This window comes from Mesoplodon densirostris, chromosome 10, assembly GCF_025265405.1.
Source record: "Mesoplodon densirostris isolate mMesDen1 chromosome 10, mMesDen1 primary haplotype, whole genome shotgun sequence".
Taxonomy (NCBI): Eukaryota; Metazoa; Chordata; class Mammalia; order Artiodactyla; family Ziphiidae; genus Mesoplodon; species Mesoplodon densirostris.
This window is the reverse complement of record NC_082670.1, coordinates 72325705-72336915: the sequence shown is the minus strand read 5'-3', so window position 1 is coordinate 72336915 and position 11211 is coordinate 72325705. Positions and strand designations below refer to the sequence as shown.

Below are 11211 nucleotides of genomic sequence, written 5' to 3'. Positions count from 1 at the left end.
TCTCCAGCGTCCCGCCCCCTCCCCTCCCCGACATCCTTGCTGCCAAATGAAATCTGGCAGCTTCTGAAAATAGCTCAGCGCTGCAGCAGGCGCTCTGCCCGCCCTTCAGCAGGCTGGCACACAGCTGGGGGTGGCCACTGTGGGCAGATGCTGGCACACATCAAGCCGGGGGTGGGTGTCACACACGTAGCACACCAGGAGGCACAGAGCTGGGGGCACGGGGCAGCTGCCATCCCTTAGCTCCCATGACTTTCCCATGCCTGTTGAGGCCAGGGTGGACCTGGAGTCAGCCTGGCATGTTTACCAGGCCTGAGGCACCCTGTCCAGCAGCAGTGAAATCATTAGTAGGTGTGAGGACATGCCCTTAGCCACTTTTGTCCACTCATATAGACAAAGAGAAACTCAGGAACAAGGAGAAAATGTCAAAATGTTGTTTACTAATATCTGGATGTAAAACCCAGCAGTGTTTTACAAATAGTGTGACCACCCTATTTGACATGGTCTAGGATTTCCCTGCCCGTGAGAGAAGCGTAAGGAACCAGCAAACAGGCCGGGGGTCAGGCACTTGCCAGGCCCATATCAGGCGTTCAGCATTCTGAGGCTGCCTGGGCAGTGTGGGGCTGGGTGATCCTGGACCAGCAAGGAAGGGGCACTCTCTGCTCTGACTCTGCCAAAGCCAGGACCAGACCCTCTAAGCGTCACACAGCAGCCCTCCACTGCCTCGGGTCTGACCTGGAGTATAGAAAGAGACCCCTGATTAACGGGGAGCCTTTGGCCCTGCCCCAAGCTATCCACTCTCGCAAAAGTGCACCAAGAGACAACCCCTGCCATCAATCAAGACAGAGTAGAGGATGAACAGTTAAGGAAAGGCTTTCCTGCCTGGGATCTGGTGAGCAGGTGGGGGCAGGGTAACTGTTTTAGCTTTTGTCACAGTGACATTTCCAAAGTAAAAAAAAAAGGGTTAAAAATACCTCCCACTCACAGTGAGATGAGAGGCTACTCTTTGGGTGGGGGTTAGTAACAGGATGCTGGGCCCAGGGACTCTGTGCAAGGAGAACTCCAAGGGCCCTGTGGGACGGGGTTGCAGCAAGACAGGGCTGGACCACCCAGAGAGCCAGGCAGACTGACCCTGCAGCCTCAGGGAGACCAAAGAGGGGTGAGCCTGAGAGAGGCATGCAGCGTGAGGGAGAGCAGCCTCCCCAAGAAGGCAGGCAGACCCTCAATTGCCCCTCTCCCTCCCTTGCTCACTCACTCAGCATTCAGAGACAGCAACTCTGTCCCTGGTCACCATGACAACCAGTGGCCGGATGCCTTTCCCAAGGCCAGGCCCATCTGCCCACCCTCCAGGGAGCTGTTTCCACAGAAGGAGGGAAGCCCAGCCACAACTCCCAGTGGCCTAGACGTCTAAGGCCATGCCCGGGGCAGGACAAAGTCACAGTTCATTCAGGCCACTCTGGTCAAAGGCACTGCAGCTGCAGCAGGTGGCTCCCTAGCCCCCAGGTTTTGGCCCTTGTCTAGGGCCTGAACCTGGGCTGGAATTCTGAAGGATCAGGGTCACGTCCCCCCATCCTGAAGTTCCAGGTGACAAATTAAAACATTACAAAAATAATCCTTTTGTTAAAAACCATGAGCCTGGGCCCTCTGGGTCAGGGCCTCAGGCCCCTCCAGTGTGTCCTCCAGGCTGAGGCCCAGCTCCCCCACAGCCGCATGAGCTACTGATTGTTGCAGCCCTGAGAGGCCGAGGAGCTGCCTGCCTGCTTCTTCCTCCGCTTGTTGAGGAGCCGGTTGTTAGAGGTCTGCAGGTCCTTGATCTTCACCTGGTCATAGTCCACTCGCATGGTTGCCAGGGCACTGGTCATTTCCTCCTGGGGACAGATGTGGGGGGAGGGCAGGTACACTGACCTCAAGAGACATCACCTCCTGCCTGAGTAGCCCCTTAATAATATCAGTGATGGCAGTGACCATCTATGCTGCCCGAGTGTCCCCTGTGTAGCCAGCACTGGGCCCATCCCTTTGCCTCATATGATCTTCACTCTAGTTCATTGTGGTAGACACTGAGCTTATCCAAAAAAGCACAGAAACTATAATGACTCCCTGGGACCATACCAAGGGTAAGTAGGACAGGGACTTGGACCATTGTCACCTGCTCAGAACCACAAGGCCTGCAAGGGGATACCATTTGCTGTGCACCCAGGGCACCAGCGCCTTAAGATTGTGCCCTGGTTGCCCCAGGCTCTGAGCTGCTGCCCCATAGGCTCAAATCTGGCCTCCCCTAAGTCTAAAAGCAGGCTGACCACCCTCCCAAATGTTGCAAATCATAGGAGGGATTATGGCCAAAGCTTGGTCGGTTTGACCCCAAAGCCCCCCTTCACTGAGGGCGTGAGCCAGGAGCACCACCCTGAACGGGGTAGTGCAGCCCAGTGCTCCAAGTGCCACGGTCAGACCGCGGCTGCAGTCACTGACATAAGGTGAGAGGGGCCGAAGACCCACGTTCTGGGTGGTCACCACCGTGGAGTCCCTTTTTCCAAAACCCTGCTACTTGCAGGGAGGCTAAGGGAGAGTCCACTCACCTTGACTTCATCCCAGTGGTCTTTGTCCTCCTGCAGCACTCGGGCTGTGTGGAGTGGAGTCTGTGGCACCACCATCAATTGCTGGAAGGAGTCCCAGGCCCGTGGATCAGAATCTGCGGGCACCCGGGACAACGCTGGCTGCCCCACCCCACCCCCTTTCTTCCAGTCTCAGATGGGGAAACGGAGACTCAGGGAGGTGAAGGAGCCTGACATGAGCGGTGGCAAAGGCAGGTTATAGGTGGGGCACTACCGCACATCTGTAGCCCACGGCAGGGACTCCGGAGCCATCACTCTTCTGGCAGCCCTGCTCAAGCTCAACACCCTGCCCACCATAGGACGAGGTGGCACTCACGTTGATCCAGGGATGGTTCATGAATTGTGTGATGGTCAGCCTCTCTGTGGGGTCTGTCTTCAGCAGGAGGCGGATCAGCTGCTTGGCTAGTGAAGAGAGGGGAGTGGTGAGGATGCGAAGTTCCTCAGAGCCAGTCCCCACCTCCCAGAGACCACCAGCTCTGCACACACTCCCAAATTCCTAACCCACAGAAACAGCGAGCTAATAACTGTTCCTTGTTTTAAGGCATTAAGTGTTTGGGGTAATTTGTTAGGCTGCAATAGATAATTGATATGAGGCAGACTTGTTTGTGGTCTCCAAAGGGAAAATATAAACAGGAGTTAGAGGAAGTTTTGAGGAGGCAGGTTTTGAGCCCATTTGGCAGATATAGAAACTGAGATTCAAAAAGGTTAGGTGACTTGCCTAGGACCACAAAGCTGGGATGTGGGGGAAGCTAGGATCTGAATATAGGTCGGTTTGACACCAAAGTGTTCTCTCCCAGGAGGAAGGCTTATGGAGTCCAGCGGAGCAAGCTGGGGCAGAGATTCACTCACCATCCTCAGAGACCTCCGACCACTCAGGATTGGGGAAGCCATACTGGCCCAGGCGGATCCTCCTCTTCATCCCTGGGGAGATGGCCTGGCCCGTGTTGGAGTAGAAGGGCGGGTAGCCGCATAGGCTGGGGGAGGGCAGAGGTCATTCGGCACAGGTGTGGGGGAAGCGCCAGGGTGGACCGATTCTCCTCCCCCAAGACCCTGACTGGGGAGACAGGCAGCCAGACACCAAGGCAGTAATACCAGCCCTCAGAACTCTGGTGTTCATCCCAGGACCACCATCTGCCCTTGGCATGGGGAGGCCTTCAGGGAGCCTGAAGAAGAGGTGTCCCATGACCAGAAGGGAAGGGCAGCCTCCTTGAAGAGTGACCCGCTCAAGCCCCTCACTAAGGATGGCGGGGGCAGAAGTGGTTCTGAGGGTACACGGGGTTGCAGGAGATGGATGGTACTCACAGGATGTACATGATGACGCCCAGGGACCACATATCACATGACTTGTCATACTTCTCTGGACCCAGGACCTCAGGAGCTACCAGGGCAGAGGGCACAGGAGGGGCCTCAGTCCCAAGGGTCCTCAAGACCAGGCAGGAGCCTAAATCCTGGACAAGGTGGAGAGCAGGTGCCCAAGCTGGGGGATGGGGCAGACCAGATTGGTGTCTGGCACCTTCTGGGAAGGCAGCATGTGTGTGAAGTTGCGGGAGGAAAAGCAGCTCCCAGATAAAATAATCCCAATTTAGACTGGGCTGTAAGAAATGATAGCCTCCCAGCTACTTTGGGCCATCTCAGTCTTGGTGTGGGAGGAGAGGGAGAGGAGGGCAGTCTGGGGTTTGATGGGGTCCTGCCGTAGGTGAGAGGGCCTCAGCCCACCAGCTGCCCTCTGTCCCTCGCCTCCTGAATGTACAGCCTAGGTCATGGGTAAGGAGGGGCCACGGCCAGGGCTCTGGGTTCCACTGTCAGCCTGGCTACCATCCATGGGGCCTTGGTCTTCCCATCTGTTCAATGAGATGGGTAGGCCAGAAGATTTCTAAGTCAAAATACTGCAAAACACGTTCTGGTAAACAGTGCCATTCCAGCTGTATCAGGGGGCTTCCCACCCCTTAAACAGCTCTTGGAAGGCTTATCCTGAGGGAGAAGAGCTCTCTGTAAAACGAGTCATCACCCCACTCTCCAGGAAGGGGCACTTTCAGCGGGGGCTTCTCCAGATCTGGGGGCTGCCCGCTCACAGAGGAGCAGGGAGCTTTTCCAGGAACCGTCGGTATGTGCACAACCCCGGGTCCCATCCATGCCCTCACCTAAGGGACCCTCTCCCACAAGGCAGGTGGCCGGTACCCTGCATCCCTCTAATGTAGGAGGAAATGCCTGCCCACTTTCTGAATATGACTCCCAGGAAGATAAAAACCAGAGAAAAACAACCACAGTTGGGCTCCATCCCAAGCTGATGGCAGCCTTTTATCACGTATATATTTAGAGCCGCTGTGATGTCATTCAGCTCACAGGCCACAGCCAGAATTTTCCTGGATCTATTTTCAAAAGCAGAAGCTGAAGTTTGGGAGAATATTTTTGCAACCTCCGGCCCCCCAGTCACCGCCTCCTCGCAGACAGAATCCTCCCCTCCCTCCTCACTGGGCTTTAACCCTTTGGCTTCTGCACCCCACTGGCTGCCCCATACCACAGCAGGGTGAGGCGGGTGTGGTAAAGAGGTACAAACCATATCCCAAAGACTCACCCACATAATAGGGAGTGTAGCAGGGAGTCTGCAGGGCATTTTGGGTGGTCTCCTTGGCAAAGCCAAAGTCAGTGAGCTTTAGTACCCCATCTTTCTCCTTGGACGTGTAGAGCAGGTTTTCAGGCTGGGCCAGGAAGAGAAAACATTAGTCTGGAGTTAGGCACCAGGTGGGGGCAGAATCTTCCCTCATCCAGACTGATGCAGGAGGAGCCAGGACCATCTCACTAAAAAGACCTGGGTCTTGGCAACCAACAACATAGGCCAAGGAGGAGACTAATGTGGCTGAGAGGTGACACCTCATCTCACAGAAGGGAAACTGAGGCAGTTGTTCAACCAAGGCTGCAGATAACCGAGTGCCATGGAGAGCCCAGGGGCAGGAAATTCTGAGCTTGAGTTGGTGATGCTGCCTTGAGATGCCAAAATGAGGGTTCTGGGGGAAGGTGGGCTGCAAGCGAGCCTGTGCTGCCAAGCACACAGCCTGTACCCAGCCCAGAATGAGCCTGCAGGACAGCCCCCCTGAGGTTACTCTGGGAGCTAAGACCCCAGGAGCTGCACAGAGGCCATCCTTCCTGGTTGCAGAGCACAGAGAGTCTGAGGGATGAAGGCAGTGGGGAATCTGCATGGAGGAGGCAGTCCTGAAGCTGTTCTTTTTTTTTTTTTTTTGCGGTATGGGGGCCTCTCACTGTTGTGGCCTCTCCCGCTGCGGAGCAACAGGCTCCGGATGCGCAGGCTCAGAGTCCATGGCTCACGGGCCCAGCCGCTCCACGGCATGTGGGATCTTCCCGGACCGGGGCATGAACCCGTATCCCCTGCATCGGTAGGCAGACTCTCAACCACTGCACCACCAGGGAAGCCCTGAAGCTGGTTTTTAATGAATGGGTAGGACCTAGGCCCATGGAGAGGAGTGGCAGAGCTGGGGTAGAAGGATGGGTGTTAGATGGAGTTCCAGTTTGGAGCCAGTGAAAGCTATTTCTCAGGTCCTGTTTGAGATGATCCAACCTTGGACTGGGATTAAGAACAGGGAAGCAGTTTTGGTCTGTACAAAGGAATCTTCTCGGCAGAAGGCTTTTCTCCCCTTGGGAGAAAAAAAGGAAGCCAGGGCCAAAATAAAGCAATGGTTTATTTTGCAAAATAAAGCAAAGGTGAGACTGTTGTGGCTCCCCGTGTATCCAAAATCAAAGAATAACTGTATGGGTTGGCAGTAGTCAGCCAGAGGAAGAACCTGATGCAGCAGCTGGGCCCTCAGGTCTCCTCTGCCCAGTCTTAGGAGGAAATAAACCTGGGGGTGTCATGCTCTAAGTGTGGGGCTGAGGGCCCAGGAGTTGCAGATTCTACTCTGATGGTGGCTGGCACATGCATGTGTGTTCATGTGTGTATGTAAGGCTGCCTCGGTTTGCATTTCATCCATCTGATCTTGATCACCTGTAAGAGTCAGTCCTCCCTGGATAGGAAGTTTGGAGAGAACATCTCTCAAGCCCATCCACTGGAAGGGCAAGCAGGTCCAGCAACTGGGATTACCTCAGCTCCTTCATCCAGTGCCCAGCAAATGGCTTCTTTCCCCTAAAATGTTGACATTAGAGGGCTCCACCTATGGAAACTATGGCTGTTACTTCACAGAAGCCCCAACATTGTAAGGCAGCCCCTTCCTGAGGCCTGGCACATTGTCACCACAAAATCCTTGCTGAATGAACAAATGAATGCATGAATCCCAGTGCAGCAACTGCGCAGCCTTGAGCAAGACAATCTCTCTCGGAGCCTCGGTTTCCTCATCTGTCAAATGGGTAATGGCACCCATCTCACAGGGCTGGGTGAGGATTAAATGAGATGCTTATCAGCACTACTGGCTTGAAGTAGGCATTCAATTATTCTTATGGCTATTGGGATTATACAGTGTTTGAAGGAAACAAGGAGACCCATCTGGCTAGAGCAGAATGAATATGCTGGAACCATGGGAGAAAAGGTTGAGAAGAGCAGTCTTGGCCAGGGGGAAGAGGCCTTGAATGCCAACCGAGGAACGTGGCCTTCATCTAGTGGATGCTGGGACCATTGAGGGTTGTGGATGGTACTCTTTTCCCTGGTCTCCGAACCTGGATCCTGAAGCCTCACCTTGACATCTCGGTGGGCAATGTTCCAGCTGTGCAGAAACTGGATAGCGGTGCCAATATCCCGCATGATCTCTGCAGCTTCTGCAAACAGAGACAGAGGAGAGGGTCACGGATGTCAGTCAAGGGTCAGGCAGCCTAGGGGGCCCCACCCCATCATCCCTCCTGGGAAAGCACAAGATGGTACACTCCTCCCACCCAGGGCCCCCATCCCATACCCACACCCTGGTCACCCTAGTTTCCTCTGAGGATGCCCTCATCTCATCTGGGGCTCTTTCAGCAGGCCTGGGCTACCTCTCCCCAGCTCAACTGTTGGTTGGCACCAAGAGGCATGGAGTCCTCCATCCCAAGGCCATGGAGAGCCCATCTCTGACAAGGTGTCACAGACTCACAGAACCCCTTGGGAGATAAACACTCTGTCCCACCCTCTCTTATTCAGCTGGGGAAACTGAGGCACAGAGAGGAGCAGGGCCTTGCCCAGCATCACAAAGAAACTCTGTGTGAGCCATCTCAGCCCAAATCCCCAGTGCAGCTGCACGTACACACCTCTCTCAGTGAAAGCTTGGTCGCCACGCTCCTGAATCCTGCTGAACAACTCACCGCCTTCCATGCTATTAGAGAAAGTGGGCAGGGAGGAGGAGAATCAGGCATCAACCTGCCCCTGCCCCGAGTCATGGGCCCAGGCCTCCAGCCCTGCTGCTCTTCTGGGGAACGGTCACCTTCAGCCTCCCTGTGCCTTGCAGAGCCTGGTGCATGGTGGGCTGTTGGCTTGGGTGGGTTGAACTCAACTCTTAGAACTAGGGATCTTAACCAAGGAGCACCTGTGTTCCCAGGGGCACTGCCCCTACCTGGCAGCCCCACCCTCATCCAGATTTCCCCAAGTGAGGAAGGAGATGTCAGTTATCATCATCATGGCCACTGTTTTCTGAGCACCTACTGTGTGCTGTGCCCTGGGCAAACCCTTTTTGTGCACTGCTGTGTAATCCTGGGCTGGTCCCTTCATCTCTCAGTGCCTCACCTTCCTCTTCTGTAAAACAGGGATTATAGCACCAGCCTCACAGAGTTGTGAAGATTGATTCAGCAATACACATAGAGCACTTAGAATGAACAGGGTGAATGCTACATTAAGATCTCCCTCCACATTTTACATGGGAGTTACAGCGATTCAGAGAGATTAGCAGTTGCCCAAGGTCACACAGCTAGTGGGTGGCAGAGCCAGGATCTGAACCCCAAATTTGACTCAAGAGCTGCTACCCTGTGGTGTGAGGGGGAACTTTAAAGGCAGACAGGGAGGAGCTGGAGGCCAAGACACAGGGCCCAGGGTCTGAGGAAGGTTAGGGTTGAGCCACAGTGCTTGTGGGAGAAGCCCAGGGTGGAGGAAGCCGCTGGCTCCTGGATCTAGGCCCTGATCACCCAGCACCTGGTAGGGCCGTGGGAGCACCAATCCAGGTGGGAAGGAGAAAGCTGAGAGGACAGTGTACTTCTCACCCTCCCCCCATCTCTCCCCCACCCCCTACATTCGACTCTTCCAGCCCCTCCTCACAGAGTGGAAATCATACCCAGGGAGGCCACATTAGAGCCCCTGTGGATTTCTTCCCACCCTTGCAGGAAGGCCCTTGTGGCCAGCTGCGCAGGTCCACGACCCTTCAGAGGCTGGGGGGGCCTCCCGGAGATGCTATCTGAAGAACAGAGACAGCTCCTCAAGAATGGCGGGAGCCTGGGGGCCACAGGGGTATAATGAGGCGCTGAGGCAGGGTGGGCCAGCATACCATTCCATGACGACGAGGAGACAGCGTCTGTTGTGATGCATGTTCTCATACACATCCAGGATGCGCACAATGTGGGGGCCGCCCGAGGCTTGCCAGTGGTGGTCCACCTCCTGCCGGGCCTTGGGGCTGTCATACAGGAGCTGAGGGCAGGTAGGCACAGAAGGTGTCAGGCCTAAAATCCACTTCCCCTACTGGAGCCACGTAGTAGTGCCACTGCCCTCACTTTGCAGACAAGGACACGTAACCTCCGAGAGGCCTGTGACCTGCCTAAGGTCCCCCAGTTTATGAAGGGCAAAATGAGGATTCAAATCCAGGTTTTCCTGATTGGTGATCCAATGAGCCTCTGGACTTGATTGAGGGTCAGCTTCAAGCAGCTTAGCTGGTAGCTCAGGAAGCCCTGGAAAGTAGCTGAAAGCTTGGAAGGGCTCAGAGGCCAGAGAAGCCCCTGCCTCCCTTCTTGGGGACAGCAATTGAGGTGGAAATTGAGTGGACTTCGTAGAAAAATCACACATCACCTGTGAGACCCCAGGCCAGGAGCCACACATCCCCAGAGCCTCATTTTTACAGTGAGATGGCATAAGGGTTGTGGACCAGAGGTAGAGGTTGGCGGCAAGGAGGATCCTGCTCAAGGGAAGTGACCGCCTGGTGGGGTGAGGTCTGGGCTTGGAGCTAAATTCCTCCAATGACTCACTGTGACCTCAAGCAAACATTCATGGCTCCAAGCCACAGCCCACAACTCTGTAAAATGGAGTAATAATAGTCATCCCCACAGGATATATCACATCAAGGCAGGCAGCACGTGGGTGGGCGTCAGGATCCTTGTTCAGGTTAACTCAGTCCTGGGCTGTGGCTGTCAACCTTACGGCCAATCACCGGAAATGAGCAAGACCCTGAAGTGGCCATGCTCAGAGGAGGTGTAGGGGGTGGAGAAGTCAGCCTGCAGGGTGAGGTGGCCCAGAATGGGGAGAGCAGGGACAAGTCATCCCCTGCGTAAGGCTGCTCACATTTGCTTCCTGGCTGAACAAGGCTGAAGACCAGGGTTGGAACCCAAGATAGGCTCAGACCAGCTCCATCTTGCTCAGTACCCGCCGGACCCTGGGCCACCCTGGGCCTTGCTTTCTTCTTCCGCAGGATGGTCTCCCCTCTGCCAGGGCATGTGTGGGCAGGCTCTGGGACCAAGCTCCCTAGGCAAAGATCAACTGGGGCGGAAACGAAGGCAGTGGGTCCCTGCATCTGCTTGCCCCTAGGTCTCTGGAGCTTGATCCTAGTGTGGGGTGCAAGGAGCTGGGCAAGCCCCTCCACCAGCTCCGGGGTTCCTTCTCCACTAACCAGTTCAGAATTGGGGTGTGCATGGAGACGGCTGTAGGCAGACACTCCCAGCCTGGAAACCATGGATCCCTTGCTCATGCTGCCTTTGCCTCCTCTGTTCTGCCCACACAGCTCCCATGTACCGGCTTCTTACTTAACAGCACTGTGGGTAGAGGCTTGGTCACCCCCACTCACCACATCAGCTCCCCCCACCACACTGTGTCCTGAGGTGACTCAAGCCAGGGGCACCTCAGGCTTTAGCCACAAGACCAAAGATGCACCATCCTCCCTCCCTGCTCTGTCCTCTCTGCACCCCTTCTCTGCTTGGCCTCCTAACACTTCTCCCTGCCTCCTGCCACCTCTTCCCTAGCCCACCTGACCATGTCCTGCCAGGGCCCCCAGGCAGGCTCCTGGACCCTCTCCTCACTCTGCCCTGCTTCTGGTACCCGGCCCCGGTACCAGGGTCCTCTCTCTTCTCTCCTAAAATCCCAAGCACACAGCTGAAATGCTTTCGGTGGGGTCCTCAGCCCTACCTCTTTCTCTCTGGTCCTTCACTACCTATCCCCACCTCCACTCTAAATCGCCAGCCCTAGTGCTCCAAATAAAGGCCACCTCCTTGCCTGGCATCCAGAGCTCGTCTTCCTCTCCCAGCTCATTTCCTGCTACCCTGGCCCCAGAGCACTTGATTCTGGTCAGAATGATGTATGTTCTGATTCCAAACAGGCCTCACTCTCTGCCTACGCCAGGTGCACTCTTGCTCCATCTCCTCTACTGGGCCAACGCCCTTTTTCTGAGGAAGGTTCTGGTGTCAGTTCAGATGTCTCCTCCTCTGGAAAGTGCTCCCAGCACCT

General features: G+C 55.5%; 1 protein-coding gene across 2 annotated transcripts in view; it reads right to left on the bottom strand.

Moving 5' to 3' along the window:
• Positions 1-417: 417 nt before the first annotated feature.
• Positions 418-11211, bottom strand: part of MAPKAPK3 (MAPK activated protein kinase 3) — a 28065-nt gene continuing 17271 nt past the window's right edge. For both annotated transcript variants that reach the window (XM_060111604.1, XM_060111605.1), the window contains exons 3-11: positions 9053-9192; positions 7830-7894; positions 7288-7367; positions 5182-5305; positions 3909-3984; positions 3456-3580; positions 2923-3008; positions 2571-2651; positions 418-1865 (exon numbers count right to left, since the gene is read on the bottom strand). In XM_060111604.1, the coding sequence (XP_059967587.1) occupies positions 1713-1865; positions 2571-2651; positions 2923-3008; positions 3456-3580; positions 3909-3984; positions 5182-5305; positions 7288-7367; positions 7830-7894; positions 9053-9192 (930 nt within the window). In that variant the 3' untranslated portion in view covers positions 418-1712. The remainder of the gene's footprint in view (positions 1866-2570; positions 2652-2922; positions 3009-3455; positions 3581-3908; positions 3985-5181; positions 5306-7287; positions 7368-7829; positions 7895-9052; positions 9193-11211) is intronic.